Here is a 22,357-nt window from a genome sequence, read left to right on the forward strand (position 1 = left end):
CCTGCCTGCCTAACACCTTCCCCCCCAGTCCCCCACCCATGGCTTCCCCATCCAGCCCCAGCGTCCCCGCACTTAAAAAAAAAAAGCCCTGGGCTCACTGGCTGCAGAGATTGGGTCCTCTGGGGGCTCATGGCAGAGCCCCCCCATGCAGCGCAGGGCAGTGGGGATTACCACCCCCCGCCTGGCACCTGGGCGGCAGCTGTCTCATTGTGTAGGTGCAGCGCAGCTCGGCAGGGTACCAAGGGGCTCTGCGCACTGTCTGGGAGCTGGGGCCACTCAGGCTGAGCGCTGCCGGGCTCTGGGAGACTGCTGCAGCTGCCTCAGCTCCAGGACAGTGCACGGCACCATGCTAAGCTGTGCTGTACCCGCATGATGAGACAGCTGCCGCGCGGGGACAATCCCCACTGTGTTGGGGGGGGGGGGGTCTGCCATGAGTGCCCAGAGGTCCCCGATCGCTACTGCTGCAGCCAGTGAGTGCGGAGCCTTTGTTTTTTTTTTAAATGCCAGGACGCTGGGGCTGGGTGGGGCAGCCATGGGCAAGGGGGGAGTGGGCAGGGGGTGGGGCTCTGCTTGCTGCTGCCACACCCCCACGGCTGACATTGCTGCCGCCGCCTGTTCAATTCAGAGGAGATTCGGCCCAATTCGGCAGGTGAATCTCCAAATCTGAACTGGCTGAATCAAATTGGGACAGTGATTCGAATCACTGAATCAAATCACTGTCCCTCTGAATCAGCTGAATCCAAAGCCGTATTGAAGACTTGCTGCTTTGCACAGGCCTAGTGCATGGTGTTCGCTGAGCCAGAGAGGCAGTTTTACAGAAGCAGACTCTGCTGGGTGAAAGCACTGTGAAGAGAAGGGTATCTGTGAAACGATAGCTGGTACCGATAGAATGGTGAGAATCCTGTTGAAACTAAACCTCAAGCCTGCACTTTTGCAGCTGTTGTCATCTACAGAATATGTCTTCAGTGCTGAAATCAAGGTGTTGATGCTGCTGCCTAGCAGGAGGGTAATGGGGAATCCAGCACAAGACAGTGGAGCACACAGTGGGCCGATTTAAGGCATTACGTTAGCCATTTTTAAGGTGCATCAAGGGTGCGGGTCTACATGTGTGCCCCCTTAATGCGCCTAAAAATGGCAATTTTGGGTTATTTGTGCCTAAATTTGATACCTGGAAAAACAGGTATCAGATTTAGGCATGAATAGCTAAAGCGCCTTAACGCACACAAACGTGCTAAGACGCATTAATGCTGTCTGTGTATGTCAACTGACTTGGGATTAACTTTAGTTCAGATACCAGGAAACTCAAGGAAGTAATTTATACACAGCTCTCCCCTTATCAGTCATTGCTTTCTGCATGCAACTACAGTAGATGTATTCTGGGCGATCTGAATGCATGTGGTATTATAAATTCAGACTCTCCATTAAGAAGATGGGATTTTTTAGAACTTGGGTGCCCAGTTTCAAGTGAAAATGCCTGTGTATTAGGTTTGATGCAAAATGACTACAGCTGCATGGCTAGTTAGGTCATTAGTGTCATTTAAGTATACAATCAGCCAATTGGAATATACAATTGCACTAATTACACAAGTAAATCAGTCATGCAATTGCAAACACATTTTGTTTACCTAACTTTTAAAAATGACAGCACCAAATATGAGCAACAAAACCTCGACAACCCAATGTAATGACAGGCAGTGCTCAAGTCTGAATAATCAAGGAATTTTCAATAATTGCAGCGGGAAATGACCTTGCTCCAGAGAATAGGGACGTCTGGCATTCAAAGTTTAAATAATTGGGGTGATGCTATTCCAACACATCTGTTTTCCTCATATAACAATAAGTTAACAAAGCACTCTATATAGTGTATTCCTTTGGCAGTCTAAGTCAGAAGAGATTTGTATGCTGAAAAGATCTGTCAGACCTGCTGCTCATGTCATAATTCCAATCCCATTCCAGGTCTCTAATACCAAAGTCAATGGCTGTAAGGGCCTTTAGGAATCCCCAAATCAAGTTAATCCCATCACCAGATTTATTGTTCCATCTGGATTCCACTCCTGGTTCTGCCCCATACTTCCTGTCCAACCTTGGGCAAGTTGTTTCCTTCAGTTTTACCATCTGTAAAATGGCGACAATATTTTCCTACCTTACCTGGGTAATGGCAGGATTGATTAATTCATGCCTGTAAACTAAGTGTAGCAAATTTATCACATGGATGATGCAGTTGGAGTTGCCCAATGCAGCAAGGTGCTAGGAGCCTCCTCTGAACTGTTGATGGCCTTTAGTTGAGGTTGCTCAGCACTTACAGAAAATACTTCATATCCCAGAGGTTTGGACCCTCTATTATATTAAGAAAGTAATAACCCAAGCAGGTTGTCGTGGTCCTGATTCAGAGTATACTGAAGTCAATAGAAGATATGGTTTAGAAGTCTTTTAACCCTATGCAACTCTGAGGAATTAATTTCCCGCACTGATTCCACAATCTGAAATTACCACCAGCAGTAACAAGGTAATAGAAGTAATAATGTGTGGCAAAGCATTGGGATACCAAATGAAGTCTGAAGGGACAAAGTCTTTACCATTATTACAACTTGTTTAGCTTATGGTACTTGCCATACATTCACTATTTCACATTTGATCTAATAGCACATTAAAAGTAGACTTATTTTAATGCAGAATTTGCCGCTCACTTTAAATGCTGCTCAAAAGATACCTTTATGGTAGTTGTTTAAAAGCCTTTGGTTTAATTCTGAATTTTTTTCCTTTAAAAACTCAAATAAAAAAGAGCTTTTGGGATGTTTGGACAAAACTGTGCTGCAGTTTCAAGACATTTCATTTGAGGTAAAACTCCCAAATGGACAGCAACAGACATTGTTACAGTTCCCTCATGAGATCTCTGACTCATTACAATACCTCAGCCAAAATGGTAATGGCGAGTGTAATTTAGTTCCGGGCAGATTCAGGAATATGGCCAAGGTCCAGGATAGCAAGTCAGAGGTGTAGTGATTACGGGGTTCAGTAAATCCAGGAATACAATGAATGAGAATAACAAATAACAAAGAACTTTATTGTGGTGCAGTAGGCAACCTCTGCAGACCCATTGTCTATTTCTGACGATCTAACTGCTACCAGGAAAGTGAGGGACCATCTCCCAATTTCCAACTCCTTAAGCATCCGGTTATGGAGTACTTGCAAATTATAAATTCTATCAGTACAAGGGGAAAGCAGAATTATTTCCACTGATGTCAGACTGATGTAGATATTAACCAGGGAACTTGGATTCCTTCTCCAACTTGAATTGAACCGAACATAAATTGTCCATGGCCAAAAATGATTTGGGGTTGAAAAGAAAAACGGTAACAGCCTGAATTTCAGAGGCATCAAACACCAGCAACTCCCATGGAAGCTAGTGCTTGGCCCTGAGGAAAGCTGAGCCAATAACCCTCAGTTCCCTTACATGTAGAAGAGGGAAGTTATCAACAGTGCACCTCGGCAAAGCACCTGGGGAGCCTTTGGTGAGAAGCTGTATTATTTGCTTTGACACCTGTGTTTGTAGGTATGATCAAGTAGATTGCTGCACTGTGCTTGAGGAACAGGTCTACTTTGTCTCCCTGCTGACCTCATGTCTTCTTAGGATGAAATAAGTCCTACCCACACCATAGATCAATGATTAAGCAGTGCAGACAGCTCAGAAAAGCTGTGTGTATGTGCCCCAGAGAACAACCTCTATGTCAGCCTTTCAAGGGGAAGGGATAGCGACTTGTAAAGACACAAGGGCAACTTGTGATGCCACCCCTCTACTCCATGCCTCTTCTGTTCAGGTCTCCACTCTCCTCACTGATGTTACACATTATATCACTGTAAGCCAGGCATATGGAGAAACCTGAGCAGCAGCACTCACTACACCCCAGTGCTTTCTGATCTGAGTGGGTCATGACAAATATTCATTCCGACACCCTAAACATTATTGTACACTTTGGAATCATGATGCCCTATTTCTCCTTCAGAACATTTGCTCCAATTTGTGAGAAAAGAACTACCCAACGCTGGCTTCCATGCACTATTGAATGCATCTCTGGGTACGGCAGCATGGAAGCCAAGAAATGAGGAAGGACAAAGACAAATCCTAGTAAATCCTGCAGTATTATTGAAATATTCACCTTTGACAGTGACTTGAGCACTACAGGATGCCCGTCCTGAACTGTTTTCTGCCAGACAGGTATAAATACCATCATCTTCTGGTAAGGCATCTTGGACAATTAGTTTTGCGAGCCCCTCTTCGAAAGTGGAATGGGCGTACTGGATTGGTTGGTCTGCAGACATGAAAAAAAGAGAACTTTTCTTAGTATACCATGCTTGGCTGGCCATGAATTCCAGGAACACCAATTAGTTTTAATGCACATTTCAACTTCAACTTCCGTAAAAGAGTTATAAATAAGAGCCAAATTCTGCTCTCGGGTGCATCGATACAGCTGCCTACTAATTACAAAAGAAACATCCCAAGTGGATCTTGAGGCAGAAAGTAAATTTTAGATTGCTGCTATCCACACTCAAGCAAAACCACTGCTGACTTGTTTATTTTGTGCAGTAGTGAGGACAGGAGGATTTGTTTTTTTATCTTTGAAAACTATTCAGATCCAGGTAGATAAGAAATGAGGGATGGTTGTTTGCCTAAACAACTGTATTCAACTGTGCCCATGGTCTACTAGTCTGAAACTAAATGTGCTAGGTGCTAGTACTGCCATCTATGCATGCTATCTTGGACGGTAATTTCTTTGGGGCAGGGATTATCTCTGAAGTTACTGAAACTGAATGTAATCCAAGGCAAGGAGCAAAAACCATGAAGGAGCTTGAAGAAACTGACTCAGGAAGAAAAAGTCAATCTATACCAAAGGATGCATACTTTGGTTACTGAAAAACTCCAGCCTGAGCTGTAAGAGAAAGCTTGACTTACTAAACTATTTTTCTGCCAACTGGCTTCCCTGAGCAGATAGTGGACATGGTAGTAGACCAGATAAAGCTGCTTTAATATTCTTTCAGAAAGTGAATCAAGTCCCAGGCTCCCTTTCTGCAGTGCTATTGCAATTTGTTTTCCTGGGTATTAAATAGTTTCTGGTACTGGCTCACCAAGGGTGATTTTTCCAGTATAGATGAGAGCTCAGGAGGCTCTGACAGCTGTATAAATAGCAAGTTGGGAGTAGCTTGGAGGCACACCTAATGGAGGATACATGGAACTACAAAAACAAGATTGGGCCTAACTGGATAATAAAAAGTTCAAGTGGACAAAATGGTTGGAAATATCTTCCCAGGAACAGACCATTGTGATTTAAAGTAAGTTAGGGCAGAGAATGGAAGCTTGTAGGAGCCCTGCACTCGGCCCAGTCAGCATGAACTGGATGGTGTCACAGGCTCTCCTAATCTCTGGTTTCTAAGACAGACAGTAACAGCAGACAAATTTGCTATCATACTCTTATTTCCAGTGGAAGACTGAAATTTTGCTTTATAGAACTTATTTTGTTAAGCAAATCCCAAGCCAGACAGTTTCGATCCATAATTCTGTCTCATGAGCTGCCATCTTGTCAAGGGATTAATCTTCTGTCTCTTGCAAAGTTGGAGATGAGCCCTTACCACCTAAAACCTGACTTCACAAAACACATGCTCCTAATGCACTTCCCCTGTCCTCCCTCCCACTTTGTTTGTAATATTGCTGCATCTTGTCACGACAATAAGGTTCAGCCCTGCACTTGAACAGACTGCCACGCCATTGAGTTCAAAGAAGATTATGCGGGGTTGAGGGCCAGGATAGCAAACCCTTGGGAGGCAGGACCTGGTTCTGCATAGTACTTAGTACAAAAGGGAGCTAGGTTCGTCCAAGGTACTGTTACAATAAAAATAATAATAGTTCCCATGTCAGAAAAGAGCATGCTTAAATTTAATTCAGGCTATAAGCTGCCTTATCAAGAACAATATGATGCCTCATTTTTCTGGCATAAATAAGCAAGAGGGCAATATAAATATTCCATATGCAACAGAAAAAAGTTATTTTTTGCCACATTATCTGAATCAAGCCTACTTGTCAGGTCAGCTCTCTCCTTCAAGTCTAAACAACAGAACCCTGACTTACAGTCTGGTTTCACAGCACTACTCGCCATTTCATCAGACCAGGGGCACAGAACAATAATGCATCTGCCCAGTGGAATGAACACCGCCCAGATTCTAACTTATGTTCTTTGTATCACCTAATAAAAACAATTCTTCCAGGACTGAAATGTTCCCCTCTCTAAGGACATAACATTCAAATCCCCATGACAGTTTGGCAGCAGGAGCAATAACAAACAAAAATACCTTACTGCTGGCACTTTATGCCAAAAGAAAGGAAATTTTTCCCTCTGACTACATATTTAAAGCTGTTTGGATGGATAGGAAGCTGTTCTGCACTTCTGAGAACTCTTCTGCTGAACGGTTGAGGTCACATTCTTTTTTAAACCCATCAAAATGAGATTCATCTTGGGGAAAATGGATAAACAATACGAAAAGCAGTGAGAGAGAGATACTTGGAACGCAAAGGCATTGGTTATACAACAGCAGATAGAAGCTAGCAAAAGGAATAGCCAAAAGAAAGGAAGCTAAAGCAATTCTGACTATATACAAAAGTAACATGAGTATAGTCAAAAAGGGAGAAAATTCTCCATCCAGGGCACTGAAGAGGCTGTTCCTGAAATGTAACTGTACAGATCCACTGACCTCAATGCTGGGAAGTTCATAGTAAATTGGTGGGATTTTGGAGAAGAGCAACTAAAATAATTCAAGGGCTGTAGAGTATTGATTTACAAAAGAATCCAATAGATCTTGCATAGAGACATAGTTATGATTCTCCCTATTTGTGGTGATCACTGAGTTCAATAAATGCAGGCATACAATGAATGTGAAGAACTAAGAACAAAACTTTATTATGAAGCAGTAGGTAGCCTCTGCAGGCTCTTGGTCTAACTCACTAGGTACTTAACAAAGGGGTTATCCCAATTACCACTTTCTCAGTCTCCTTATTTAGGAAGCAGCTTTAAATTACAACTTCGATCTCTACATCAGTAACCAAGCACTGAGCAGAGAGAATGCTAAGGGACCGGGGTGGTAAAAGGGAGCATTGCTAAATGTGACAGAGTTCAGTAAAAGACAAACATTTTAGAGTGAAGAAAAAAAGGAAAACTTCCTGGAGGTGGAAGAGGACATCCCCAAAGGAATTATCAGAAGCCTTAAATCCTTTAAAACTTTACTGGATAAAATATAATCACAGTCAGGCTGCAGGCAACAAATCCAAGTCAGCAATGTGATGTTATCACAAAAGGGCAAATTCAAATTTGGGTTGCATTCACAAACTTTTTCTGTGCAAAATACGGGAGGTCAGAGTACCACTCTGCCTTCCACTGGCTAGGCCTTTACTGGGGCACTGAATCATGTTTTAGCCACTGATTTTTAAGAAAGTTGAAGAGAAATTGGAGGGGCCATAAATAAACAGCAATGATGATAACAGGGTTGGAATTCTAGACATGAAGGAACTAATTATGTTCAGTTTGATGAAAAGGAGGTTATCGGGGCACACAATAGCAGCTTTCCAATATTTGAATAGCTGCCATATGGAAGATGGGGAAACATTAAGGTCCCTGTTTTTCTACAGAACATATAGTTTTATAGAAAAATAGGGACCTTGTAAGGGACCTTGAAAGAGCACGTAGTCCAGCCCCTTCTTCAATGCAGGGTCTGCCATAAAAATGTCTGCTTTAGAGCAGTAGTAAGAGGTGGAAGAGAGAGAGGGCTCTAGGAAACCGGACTTACGATGTGCACCTGTGTATGCCACATGTGTGAACCGGAGCCACATGCGTCTCCCTGCAGGTGCTGAGAAGCCATTACAGACAGATTTAGTTCATGGTATCTCTCAATCTACAGATCTGGCTGACCTGAAATGGGGGTTCATTTGCTTGGAATAAAAAAGTACTAAACTTGCATAGAATTGCATATTATTTGGGCTGACAATACAAGGAGTACTGGATAGTTACGGGAATACTTACATGTGACACGGTTCATAAACCACTTGGAGTACTTTAGGTTTTAGTGCGTGCGAAGGGAAGAGACAAGGGCCAGAGAAAAGTCCCGATGAACTTGGATGGCGAACACTCAACATGTCCTACACAGTAGAGAGAACCCATCCTACATGGAGAGAGCCCAGGCAGAGCAGGGAGCGGGCCGACGGGCTTCCACAGCGCACGCTCCCTCCAGACTGGCGGACAGAACGCCAGGAGAACTATGTCCGGCCCGGAGAGGGGCAGCTGAGTGAGGACACAGCCGGTGGGAGGGGGAGAAGCCTGAGATCTTTTCCACCAAAGGTGTCCCACAGTCCCACTGCGGGGGAAGCAAGTGGACCCATGGAACAGGGTGGTCGGAGGGCCACCGACTGAACCTGGGACATGCCGCACTGGAAAACTGTTCCAGGACCACTGGGAGGACACAGAAGTGGTGTAGGCAGGAGCCAGGACTGGGAGTCTTAAAGAGGCGCTGTTCCTTTTTGAGTTCGCCTTGTGTCTTTTTTCCTTTTCTTCCTTGTTTTTTGTTTTGTTTGTGGGATTGCCCACCTTCCCCCAGCCCCCCAACTCAATGCACTGGGAAGGTGGCAAGAGGGAAAGCTCCTCTCCACATAAGCAAAAATGATCCTGACCCTAAGGAACCAGCAACTAGCAAAGCTGATTTTAGTTGACTGACCCTGGAACAGTAGAGGAATTCATTTTGGTCAATGGCTCCATGAAAATTAAAGAACTGAGATAGTTTGATTGACTCCAGAACCAGGAAGGAATTGATTTTGTATTTTTTTCTTTCAGATAAATTGATGGATCCTGTGTGGAGCTGATTTGGCTGTATCAACCCAGAAACCTGGGATGAACTGATGTAGGACAGAGGCTTCGTTGACTTGAGATGGGCTTACCAACTGATGAGCCTGAGAGGAAAGACTGAGTTGATTTTAGGATGGACTCAGAAATCCCAAATGATGGAGCCTAACTCATAAGCCGTATTTGGGGACCAGCAAGTAAGGGCCAGTGGTATCTTTAGCCAACACAAGATCCAGGCCCTGATGTGTCATCAGGGATGTAGTATGGGTGGAGTGTAAGGGGAGGAGGAGCCACACAAAGCAACTCCCCTGGGGAGTACCTAGCAGTATCATCACTCTTCCTACACCCAACTCCAAGTTGTTAAAAGAGATGCACTGAGACATGGTAGGCAAGAAACGAACATCTGGGATTGGTAGTGTCAAGACCATTTAATTCTCCTCAATGGTGCACACAAGTAAGGGGTTGGGCAGGAGGGGGCCCCAGCCTTATAATACACATTCCTGACAGTGGGCACATATACACATGCAATTAATTAATTTATTCCAGAATTTATTGCTCCTGGGAGCCACGTTTACATGTGTGCCTGGGACCACAGCATGTTGAGCTGGGCCAGAGCAGCTCTGCCTGGCAGGAATATGAGGGTGCTCCAGTCTGTGGCTAGCCTGCAGGCAGCCCCTGCACTCAGGCACCTTCGTGCCCCAGTAAGCCCTGTCAGTGTCTACACATGTGTTGTGATGCACTAAATACTGCTGCTATAGGATAGTACTAAATTGTTTACAAGTACTATCCTATGGCAGCATTTGTTAGTTCCCTGTGGCCTAATGGGGCTGTATGTGTAGATGTTGAGACTTTCCTTTGGTGCTAATCAGTCAGCTCCACAGTAAATGTCTTGTTTAGGAAACTGCATGTACCCACTGAGATCCTGCTGCACACAGAAGTCTCTTAACTCATGTTCTTGCATGTTCCTTGATACTAACATCTGCTCAGATTTCTAAAGTTTAATTTCAACACAGAGGAATTGTCATTTTGTCTTCCATAATTTACTATGCTGAACTAAAGACCTGTTCTTCTACCTCCTCTGGCTCTGGTGTTCCAACAACCTATAATCACCAATACCTTGGGGAGATATTATTTAAATTTAAAATACTTTTTAGGTGCTTCTCCAACTTTCATTTTACCTAGACTTTATAGACCAGATGATCCCAGTCCCATAAAGTACTTCCTATCAAGGAGTCTTGCAGAAAGTGCCATATTTTAACATCAATGCCTGCCCTGTTCCTCACCACTCTGATGCCATCTGGAAGACATAGATGGGATTCACTTCTTCCAGAATTTTGGAGGAATGAGTCTACTCAAAACAGGTTTAGTTTCCTCCAAGAAGCAACTGTGTATTCATGGCATCCATGCTCTGTAGCCAAGGAAAGCCTTACATTCCAAACATGAAGAAAGTACATTTCAACCTCCCCTTTTTCAGAACAGAATCTGTCTGTTGCCCTTGTTCTGTTGGATGCTGCATATATATATTATTTTGCCATGAGCATTATTATGTCTGCCTGCAGTAGTATCTCTAGACCAGAAACAAAACTCTCTCCTTTATTTGGTTATGGAAAGAAATATGGTGGGAAGTGATATCTATCTAACTGGCAGAGGAGACAGAACTGTTTGCTTTCAAATGGAGATCACAATAGTCAATTTGATCCTTAAGTAAAATAATGGCCCAGAGAGCCTACGTGGAAAACCCAGAAGAAATGCTGGAATTAAACTACTGTTTATAATCCATTTGAATTTGTTTCCAAATGATATACAAACAGTTATGTATCACAATCAGAAGTGAAGTAGAAGAGAATTAAAATAGACTAGCAAGTTCTATGAGTCTGGAGTGAAAACAACATGTTTATGTTCTGGGACGTTCTCCATTTTGCTTTATTATTATTATAGCTTCTTACACTTCTACTACACAAACATGCCACGGCCATTTGGTTTAGGAGTAGAGTACTGAAAAGGTATAGATGCTAGCCTATGAACCCCTCGATGGCTCGGAGCCCAGCCCACCTGAGAAGCTGTCTCTCTCCCTGTGATTCTGATACAGCTGTAGTCAGAGGAAACCTTAATACTAAAAGGACATGGATAAATCTTAAGAAGGTCGGGCCCAGACTTAGTTAATGGCAGGGCGCTTTCTAAGAAAGATTTCAACTTTAAAATTCTCTCCCCACTGCTTGATTTGCTAGTGATCAAATTATTTAATGATTTAAATCAAATTGTTTCATCTTTAGGACAAGCTGAACACCCTCCTGAATGTGAAGGAGACAGATAAATTGGAGATATAACTGCAAAGTTTAACTTAGACTGGCATTGTCTTACTTATGTGAGGCTTGCAGTAGGCTTATTCCATTTTGTATAATCTAAGCCTTTGTTTAAAGGCTCCGTGGCTGTAAAATATCTTGCGATAAAGCAGAGTTGAAAAGCTGTTCTCTGTAAAGTTTTACCAGGGTCCCAGGCTGCAAGTGGTAACCTTTAATTGAAGGTCCAAAAGAACAGGGTCAAGGTGGTTGGGGAAAAAGCCTCAATAGTTCACAGTCCTGGCAGGGTGGTGACAGAGAAAGGAAATGGTGCTCTCCATGTTACAGGTGTGTAGGTTGTAGCCATGTTGGTCTCAGGACATAGGCAGACAAGGTTCTTTGGGTGAATCTGATTTATTTTATTAGACCAAGTTAAATAGTTGGGAAAAAAAATTAGCAAGCGTTTGGGTTTAAAAACCCTCTGTCAGGCTGAGGAAGTCTCTGCAGTTGGTGTGTGCTCTACCAACTGCACACTACCAACCAACTACCAACTCTACCAATAGCACGCACCAACTGCAGAGACTTCCCCAGCCTGATGAAAGGTTTTTAAACCCGAAAACTTGCTAAAAATTTTTTTTCAACTATTTAAGTTGGTCTACTAAAAGATATCAGATTCACCCAAAGAACGTTGTCTGCCCTGATCCCCATGTTGGCATTTCTGCCTCTTCTGGTTACTGTTCAACTGCCAGTGTTCATAGATTTCATAGACATCAGGGCTGGAAGGGACCTCGGGAGATCATCGAGTCCAGCCCCCTGCCCGAAGGGCAGGAAGTCAGCTGGGGTCATAGGATCCCAGCAAGATAAGCATCCAATTTACTCTTGAAGGTGTTCAGTGTAGGTGCTTGAACCACCTCCGACGGCAGGCTGTTCCAGACCTTGGGGGCTCAGACAGTAAAGAAATTCTTCCTTATGTCCAGCCTGAAACCATCTTGCAGGAGTTTATGACCATTCGACCTCGTCATCCCTTGGGGCGCTCTGGTGAACAAACGTTCCTCCAGATCCTGGTGGTCACCCCTGATAAACTTATAGGTGGCCATCAGATCACCCCTGAGCCTGCGCTTTTCCAGGCTAAAGAGTCCCATGGCTTTCCTCAAGTCTGGGAAAGAAGCAAGGAGATTTCTAGCCACAGAGAAAATGAAGAGGAAGGTCAACCCAAATTTAAGCAACATGCTGGAGAATGGCAAGCCATTAAAAGTTATACTGAAGGCCTATGGTCTGATACAAAAGAAACATCTACCAGCAGATGCTCTGATGATGATAGTCTTCCTGCCCCTCTATCCCACAAAGTGGAACATTATAAAGTATGTAGATGGATATATCTCCTCTGATGCACTGTGTCTGCTCTCTGCATTTGAAAATGAAGTTCCCAAAGAGATGGATGTGTGCTTTGTGACATGGACATGCAGTGACAGAGACACAGTGGTGTTACCATGTCATTCTGTGACTTGAGGATTCCTTCCAGAGCACAGGAACCTTGGACCACGGTGGAAAAAGGTCTTTCCCTGTTGCATGCTGCCCTAGCATGGTCTGCCAGTCCTTCCATTCCAGACAGTAAGGACAGGAGCACGCTGTAGCCTTCAGCCATGAAAACAAGTATTTCCAGTGGGAGAGGTCAGACCTGATTTCACATTTGCTTAGTGTCATAAATAAAGCAATGGCTTTTCTATTCTAGTCATGGAGTGATGCTGAGTTACTGAGAAGATCAGTCCAGGGTGTGGGAACATACCAATCTCAGGATTACGCTTTAACTCACCCTCCCACCTTTCCAAGTTCTCCTGCTCACAATGAATGACTTAAAGGCATAGGTGCAATGTGCAAATAACACACTTTAAAATAGCCCAGGGGGAATCTACTTGACAGCAAAACACAGTTTTTTCACCCTCTTTTTAAAAAGTGACACCCAGTAAAATAGAATTGACTAATAACAGATTGGCATTTACTGCGGATGGTTATGAACCAAAATATCCCAGATCTAAAAATGCCACCTCCCCCTGGAACACTGAGGAGGTTTGGATCCAAAGGAGAGCACTGCTGCTTGCGGCCCAGCTGGGACTTGAAAAGGAAACTCTTAAGGTTTTTAAGTGGGATAGTTGATAGTTCATTTGTTTGCATGGGGTCAGGATGGAAATTACTGAATTACAGAGAAGCAGAACAGCCATATAGATTTAAAACAATCCATACACGCGGTTGTGGACCAACATCTCACTCCTGTACGAATGTCAGAAGTGCATCTACAGAAGATCTCACTAGTACAGAGGACATCAGAAAGAGAATTTAAATGGAAAGTGAAACTGTCCCAAGGTAATTTCACTGTCCCAGCAGATGAAAAGCTACAAAAGGGAGAAAAAAAAGGAAGGTAGAAAGGCATTTGAACTTTAAACATTTATTCACTTTTAATGGTATTGAGTATTTTTAGAAAGAATTACAAAAATAATCAAGGAGTTTTATAAGAGAGCGTTTCTACTGCTCTTTTAACTGGAGAAGCAGATAGGATCTGTGCAGTATGGTAGAAGTTAAAGTCCATCCATCTCTAGAGTTGGGATACGCTCAAGCAAGTTTAAATTCTCTGAGGTTCAATCCCATCAGTCTTTCAGACTCCAAGAGATTAAAGGGCCAGCTAACCTGGTGGCACAGAACTGGCCTGACTTTCTAGGGCTTCAGCATTAAGAGGCTGAAATGCAATATGAACTAGACACGGAGAACTGAGCAAAGGGTGGAGACAGAAGTCAGGGGAAGATAATAATTCCATAGATGTTGCCGGGTTCACCCTTTCTACACCACCTAGATGCTGATTTGAATCATTCTTGAGGAGGGGTTGGTACATGTAATAGGGAACTTGACTGGATCACACGGAAAGCTAATTCTCTAAAGTGAGCATCTCTATACTGTAGTCAGGTTTAGATATTCCCATGACAGCTCTGAATTAATGACTGTGAGATCTGTTTCAGTGGAGCTGACTAATAACCCAGTATCGGTATTGTGTTGACCCAGTTTCACAGAAGGGAGTTGCACCCTTGGCACACAGCTAATAGGTAGCTAGCTAGTCTGGACAGGTCAATAAAAGTTGCAGTGATTGCAATGACTGTAGTGCAAACACAACCTTTGTTGCACTGACATCAAAACCAGAGATTTAGAAAACACTTGCATACCTACAACTTTGCCACAAGAGCCCCCTGCTGCACACGTGTCAAAATTGCAACAAACAACAAATCTTCAATGAAAATGTCCTCATCGCCCCGTAAATCCATTCAGACTTTTCTTCAAATGATGTGGCAAAGATCCTGTTATGGGAAGCTACCAAGTTTTGTGCACTGCATGGCCCATTTGCATTTTGAGGTTCCTGAACATCTGGGTGCGCGTGCACATCTCTGCCATCAGAGGATGTTCTTACCATTGAGAAGCCACGTGATCTGAGGCATGGGGATCCCTTCCACAGAGCACTGCAGCACGAAATCCTGTCCTTCGCTCACTGTGCATCCCTTCAAGATGCTGGAAAAACATGGGGTGACCTCTTCAACTTTAGGCCCTTTGAATCAAAGTGGAAAAAGGATCCTTTAACATAAAATCATAGAAAATTAGGGCTGGGAGGGACCTCAGAAGGTCATCTAGTCCAACCCCTACTCAAAGCAGGACCATCCCCAACTAGATCGTCCCTGCCAAGGTTTTGTTTAGCCAGGTCTTAAACTTCCAAAGATGGAGATTCCACAACTTTTCTTGGTGCTTTTTCATTTAAACGTTATTAGAACATTTTTCCTAATATCTCACCTAAACTTCCCTTGCTGCAACTTGAGCCTGTTGCTCCTTGTTCTGTCATCTGCCATCACTGTGAACAGTCCAGCTCCATTCTCTTTTGAACCTCCCTTCAGGCAGTTGAAGGCTGCTATTAAATCTCCCCTCAGTCTTTTCTCCTCCTGACTAAATAATCCCAGTTTACTCAACCTCCACTGACAAATCATATGCCTACACCTTTTAACCAATTTTGCTGCCCTCCACTGGATTCTCTCCAATGTGTCCACATCCCTTCTGTCATGGCGGGTCCAAAACTGGACACAGGACTCCAGATGTGGCCTCACCAGTGCTAAATAGAGGGGAAGAATCACTACCCTCAATCTGCTGGCAACACTGCTACTAAAACGGCCCAGTATGCTGTTAACTTTCTTTGCAACAAGGGCACACTGTTAGCTCATATTCAGCTTATTGTTCACTGTACCCCACAGGTCCTTTCCTGGAGAGGCTGGTTAACTCACTCCTGTTTTGTGACTTGCACTAGCTAGGTTAAGATGAAATGGCAGCATAAGAAATCATTCCTACAACAGTGTATGGACTTAGAGCCATACAGAAAGAACTGGTTTGGAAGGAAAACTCATGTGGGGCCTATGGACCAATGGGAGTGCCCCCAGATTGTCACAGGTTTTGGCACCACTCTGGTTTTATAAATGAAATCCTGCAACAGGCCACTACGAAGGACTGAAATCTATCATCAGTGTTCCAAAACAGAGCAAAGAATGGGAGGAAATACGCTTTTTTTCCCATGACTGTCTCTGTTCAGCAATGCAATGGGAAGAATAAAATACTTTGCCCACAGGACTCTGAAAAGACAGGAAGTGTGTTGGAAGGGGGTACCTTGATCATCCAGGACAAAGCACACCTGGTGCTGCTAGAGAAATGTTGCACAAACATGATTTGAAGTTCACAACCAAACCTAAAACCAGGAAATGCTTAATGGGTTGGGAACAAATCCATTAATCAGGCTAGGGTTGGCTAAGAAGTTTGTGAATCTTCCAAGCAAACCTGCTATTGAATGGTTTCAACCTCAAAGTCAGGTCTGCTTTGGGAGAGGTATCTATGTTTAGATACATCACCGTATGATTTTTCTTCCTTCCCCTTTCCTTGACCTTACTCTGCCACCCAGGGCACCAGAAGGATCAGTGAGCATCTGTTGAACATTTCAGGAATACTAAGGTGCATCCACATGTGCTATTAGCATGGAACAATAAACCTCGGTGCGTATCATGCCAGACTTTATTGCTCTTGGGCACTACGTTTATACATGTGCCTGTGACCATGGCACACTGAGCCTGGTCAGAGCAGCTCCACCTGGCAGGGGCCCTTGGGGGTCAGCCTGCCAGCCTGCAGTTGCTCCCCCTGGCTCAATGTGCTACAGAGGGGCTGGCTGGGGCATGAGGGTGTTTCAGTGTGAGGCTGGCCAGCAGGCAGGCCCCTCACTGAAACACTCTTGTGCTGCAGCCAGCTTCATCAGCGTCTTCATGTGCGTTTCTGTGTGCTGAAGAACTCCACCATAGGATAGTACTTGTATTTACAACTACGAACCTGCAGCAGAGCTAATTGGTTTCCTGTGGCCTAATAGGGCCGCATGTATAAATGTCGAGACTTCACTGCAAAGCTTATTAGGCAGCTCTGCAGTAAACGTCTCATGTTGATGCACCCTGTAAGTGCTAAGAAACTTTTCATTGGGCAGCAACTCTCCTATGCCTCCCATTTTTCTCATTCACACTACATGCATTTATTAAGGAAGACGTAGGATGATTGGGACCCCAGTGTGTTAGGCATCATACAGATGCTTCAAAACATACTCCTGTCAAGTCAGATACAAAAGGCAAAGGGTCAGAGGGGAAACAGAGGCATGGAGAGGTGAAGTGTCCAAAATCACACAATAGCAACAGATCTGGAAGTTAAAATTTCCACATATGAATTAGCTTTAAGGGGAATTTTGCACCCAAAATCCCTGGACAACTGTGAAAAGTCTACCCCCAGTTTTAAAGTGCAGATTGGCTCACCCTGATTTACGTACTTTTTACGCTCAGAGCCCAGCTGGTTGAAGTCCGGCCCTTGGGGTTGAAGGCTGCACAACTATAGGACCCACTATCTCCCAAGCTGGCTTTCATCAAGCACAAGCAATGAATTCCATCCTCTTCATAGATCTGGACACTGTCTCTTGCTTTCAGTGGGGCTCCTGCTTTGAACCATTCCACATCTGGTTTTGGTTTCCCTGAAACTAGAGAATTTGGATTTTTTATTAAAGGAATGTTCCCCCATTACAATAAGCCTTTACTACTTTCTATTATTATTGGTTTCAGCCTACTATATTACTTCTAACATCACAATATACATTTCAAAATATTTCAAGATACATAGTTACCTTTAATTTCCCCCCACCTACCATAGTCCTTAAGGAGATGTTGACAGCTTAAAAATACATGTGCTTCTCTGAAAATTCTTTTCTTAGCATTGATACAAGTCACACCTAATATCACTATAACTAAGAGAGATTAGAGGGGGAAAGGGAAACATTGTTCTGCTGTTCCCCCTCCCTATCCACCAAGCTGGTCTCTCTTGTGCACTTGGCAGGACTTCGAATTATCCGTTTCTAATACAGAATGCTCCAGTAATTGCTCAGTTTCTGCTTTCATGCCCAGTCTTTCAGAGCAGCAGCAGCAGCAGCAGAAGGAAAATTAGATAAAAAGATGTAATTGTCTTCAGCAGCGTTTCCTCTAAACTGTGTGGCCGTGCACACCGTGACCACGCACGCCACACAGCTTAGAGGGAACACTGGTCTTCAAGGGAGCTATTCCCATGAGTAAAGACATACACCCATGCATTTGTAAGACTGGATACACAATATACCTCAGCACAGGAGCCTGGAGGATAGCAGGCTCCACGGAGATTCCCAGACGCTCTTCTGTCCTGGATGCAACTTTTTGGTACTACTTTGGTGTTTGAGGGGTGGGAACAAGGAGTGAGAGTGCAGCAGCAGCCACCAAGAGACAAAATAAAATGGCAGAGGAGGTGAATCTATCATAGCTCAGAACTGGAAAGTGCAGGGAGTGATGGAGGCGGAAGAAGTATCAAGGAGAAGGAGAAACAAGATGTGGTCTGCTTAGAGTTAGCCAGGAGCAGGTCACTGTCAAGGTAAGATGGATACCTGTGACAGCTTTCAGAACACAAAAACAGAAGAACCCCCTCTATTTCCCATAACTTGTATCTTTTAAAATCCTGCTGCAGCAAGAGAACCCTAAACTCTGGGTTCTTTCAACTTTTGTGCCTCTACCTTTGCTTTTGAATTTGACCTCCTGGCCTTCTAGTGCCTCCTGGCTTTGTGGACAGATCTCAAACCGTGGCAGGATCCCCTGAGGCTCCTGTTTATCCTCTGTTATGCTCTTCTGGGTCCCCACTCTGTGTTCTGCATACCGACTCCTTGGGTTGGCTTGGCCAGCGAGAGGAACAGATTGTCGAGTTGTCATATGAGGTTGTGTGGCTCTTTTCCTTTCTTCAGTCTGTCTAGTGACAGTGGACCTGGTCTCTGCTTTTGGTTCTGGTTGCACTTTAATGGCTTGCAAGGTTATGGTACTTGAAGTTTTCTGTAGGACCTGAGAGCCCCTTATTTCTCCTTTGGGTTCCTGAGGAGGCTGCATGCTGGTTTCTCTGAGCTGCCCTTGTCTATAGTCCTTGGCGTCTTTGGAGAAGGTGTAGCAGGCCTCTTTCTTCATTGTGGTCTTCTCTTTGGTTTCAACTGTGAGCTCAGTGCTGCTGGATTTCAGTTCTTTTGCAATCCCATTGCTGGTCGTCCGTGTGAAATCTGAATTTTCGACACCTTTAGCTGTAAGCGTCGTTGATTTTGATGGGGGGCTAAAGGAAAATGATATATTTAGATGCATAAGCAATGGTAATATCCATAATTAGGATCTAGACAGATGAACAAAGTATACCAATAAGGGAAGCAACCTACTGTGGAGCAGCTGACTTTCAGTGACTGTTTCATGTGTTTGCTCCTATCCCATGGTAATTGGAAGTCTGAACTACAGTGTCTTAGCCTTGTTCCATTCAAAGTTAAGCTGTACCAATGTAGCTATTATTTATCAAGGAAAGAAGCAGACATGTGGAATGCTTACCATGAAGCAGATGATACACAATAAATGCCTCCTCCCTTTAACTGAGTATAATCTATGTCTGTCCATATCCCTTGCAGAGCACTTTGATCTTCAAAGCACTGTGCGAATATTCCTGGACCTAATCACTTAACCACTTTCACCAGGGGAAGAGTGATTAGGTCCTGAGTCAAATTCTGACCTTCTATATATTGGTTTTCCTTTAAGACTGACTTCATTTGAGCCTCTAAAGTGACAGTACTGTGTGCTTTTAAGGTGGCAAGTGTGAATAGATTCAGGCCGTATATCAACTCAAGACATGGCACAAACGAGCTTTCAATATTACTATTCTTCAGCAGAGGGTAACATTGTTAAAAGGGCAGGCCTATATCCGGGTGATGGCATGGCCTAGCCAGGACAGCTCTGACTCTACCTCACCAACCTGTTGCAAGCCCAGAAATACATCAGTGAAGAAGATCCAGAGTGTCCCTAGTGGTTGTACTAGAGACCAAAGTCTTAAGAGTGGCTACTGGAAGCAACCCCAGAGCATCTTTATCAGTTTGTTTCTGGGGTCGGAGTGCACTAGTGGGAATAGCTGGCCAGGGGTATTGGGATCCTCCTAGCTGGTGCACTGTACCCACATGGCATATGCATAATTAAGTAACTTGAAAGTACGGCTGGGCAGGACATTTTGGCAAAACAATGTTTCATTACATGCCAGTTCTTCAGAACTGAATTTTTGCAGGAACTTGTCATGTTCAGGCAAAAGTTTCAACCAAACACAACTTTCAGATCCAGAATGGAATTTCTGGTCCAAACTAGACAGTGCAAGAGGGATGCTCGCCCCTAGAACGTGGATGTGGGATATCACGGTTAAGGCCTTGTTCAGCCTGAGTGAAATAAAGAACTTGAATTGGTGTTTTTCCATGTCACAGGTGACTTCCCCACCCACCTGGCTCCTGGCTATACTGGAGTGAATCTCAGGACGAGAAATCTCTTTTCATGTCTACACATGCAAATTACGCAACTTCCCTTTTGCATTCCACCTTGAAGGCAACAAATACAGATATAAAGTGATTCTCCTTTGCTGCATCAGACCAGTGAACATCTAACCAAGAAGACCCTCACCAACAGAAAACAAACACTTCATAACAGGTTACAAAAATCCTAAAATTACAGGGTAACCTCTCATTCACTTCTAGCCCCTAATTAGAGGCTAGTGTTAGCTCTGAAGCAAGAAGATTTATCTTCTCTTTCATGGGGAACTCCTTGCTACAGTCTCAGGGCCACAGTGTCTTTCACTAATAAAGAGTACTGAATGACAGACATACCGTGATGAGTGAACCTGTACCTCTGTCTTGTCTGAACCTGAAATAAAAAAAAAAGATTTAACTCCTCAGACCATTACATTGCCTTATAAGAATTTTCTATTATTTCATTAGATATTTCATTATAAAGATTTAAGTAAAGTATGCATTTTGGAGATCCTCCTTTATTTTTTTGTACTGGAGTCCACATTAAAGATTTCCACCAATGGAAGACTGCTATAGACCTAAAACGTGTCCAGTTACTGCTGAGCCACTGGCCCACAATATGCTCCTTGACCAACTTTGACTTTCAGCCACAAGAGCACTGGTTGCTCAGGGGTTGAAATGGCTGGAAATCTTGGCTTAGTTTGAGAAGTTCCTGGATCAAGCAGCCCACAGGAACAAAAGGATTCCCACCCAATAGACACACTCTGTGCTGGACAGGACAGATATGGAAGGTATGCCGGCTGGAAGCAGCTCACCGATTGTTCAGGGAACTTCAGAGAGGGTGTGTAGCTGGGTGGGCCACATCCCCTACTCCACCATGGTTACTCCATCATCATTTATTCCACCATGATTTCACCAGGCTGTTGGTGACACTAGGCATATCTACACATGCCATTAATTATATCTGGCTAATTTACTGTGCAAGAAGTGTCTGCAAGTGTAGACAGCGATGCTGTACTGCACAGTAGATTAGTCTACTGTGCAGTAAAGCATCTTGTGGAGATGCGCCCACTGGTGCTTTGTGTCCAGTTGGAAACTCCTGGTTCAGCTCTAGCAGGTAGGTAGGAGTTGTGGCATTCAACACAAAGACACATAACATCTTAAGTCTGGAACAAAGAGCAAGAGCACCCCCTGAGATTGGCGGTGCACCCCCTGAGAAAAGCTCCGCTGATGCTGCCGGCAATGCCTGTGGGCGGCCACTGCTCACCACCTCCCTCCCCCTTGCTGCTGTGACTACCAGTAGCATCTGTGGTTGGTGCCCGATTGCTGCTGGCCACTGCTGTTGGTGGCATCTGCAGGTGGTCGCTGACTGCTGGTCAGCGCTTGCCACCCGCCCCCGACACTGTCACGGCTGCCTGTGGGAGCTCCTCACTTGCCGCCGCCATGCCCCCACCACTGACACCGCCACTGCCGCCTGTGGGAGCTCGTTGTGCCCCGCCAGCCTCTGGGGGCATGCATTGTTCATGAGAACAGATATTATGTATCTTTCACTTTGGAAATTATTGGTGCACTATGTAGCCTCAAACAGGATTAATAGTGCCTCCTTAAGAACCAATTACATGTGATCTTGTCCTAGCATCCTACAAAGGAGGAAACCTTTACCCAGGCATGTGCAGGAGACAGGGACAGCTACAAACAAGCAAGGTGGGTGCCCAGGAATGCTGCCTGCATTGTCCAAGGCTTGGATGTAATGGAAAATGCTCGCTATGCCCCAAGGTTACCATGCTTGTGAGATGAACAAAGAAAGCTGTCCAGAGGAGGGTGGCATAAGGGACAGCATTAGCCCTAGTGCAGGAAAGCACATTTGTGTGGGCTGGCACTGGTGAATAAAGACTCAGTGAACTCAAAGCACACATTAAACACATTTAGAGTGCTGTACTAAGGAGACATGCTTAGGACACCTGGGACTTGGATGAGGCCTCAAGGAAGTTTACTTTCTGGAGTAGAAACTGGCTTTGGCACTTGTACAGGATTAGAGTTGGAAAGTACCGCCAGGGTCATCTAAGTCCACCTCCCTTAATAAATGCAGAATTTGTTGTTCCTAAACTATCCCAAACAGATGCCTACCCAGCCTCTTCCTGTAATCCTGCAGCAAAGCAAAGTCGACAGTGTCCCTAGGTTGTTTGCTCCTCTCTCACTGTTCTTATTGTCCCCTTCACTTTGGTCGCACTTGAAATGCGTGACCTCAGTATTCCCTATGTGATCGAGATTCAGTGCCTTTT

The 22,357-nt window shown here is 44.3% G+C and overlaps 1 protein-coding gene across 2 annotated transcripts in view; it reads right to left on the reverse strand.

The window, feature by feature from the left end:
- Window positions 1–22,357, reverse strand: part of MYLK (myosin light chain kinase) — a 345,718-nt gene that overhangs the window by 156,775 nt on the left and 166,586 nt on the right. For both annotated transcript variants that reach the window (XM_019554015.1, XM_019554016.1), the window contains exons 7-11: window positions 20,433–20,469; window positions 18,285–18,862; window positions 17,028–17,231; window positions 14,607–14,741; window positions 4,158–4,310 (exon numbers count right to left, since the gene is read on the reverse strand). In XM_019554015.1, the coding sequence (XP_019409560.1) occupies window positions 4,158–4,310; window positions 14,607–14,741; window positions 17,028–17,231; window positions 18,285–18,862; window positions 20,433–20,469 (1,107 nt within the window). The remainder of the gene's footprint in view (window positions 1–4,157; window positions 4,311–14,606; window positions 14,742–17,027; window positions 17,232–18,284; window positions 18,863–20,432; window positions 20,470–22,357) is intronic.

The sequence above is a fragment of the Crocodylus porosus genome, unplaced genomic scaffold (genome assembly GCF_001723895.1).
Source record: "Crocodylus porosus isolate Cpor-Errol unplaced genomic scaffold, CroPor_comp1, whole genome shotgun sequence".
Lineage (NCBI taxonomy): Eukaryota > Metazoa > Chordata > Crocodylia > Crocodylidae > Crocodylus > Crocodylus porosus.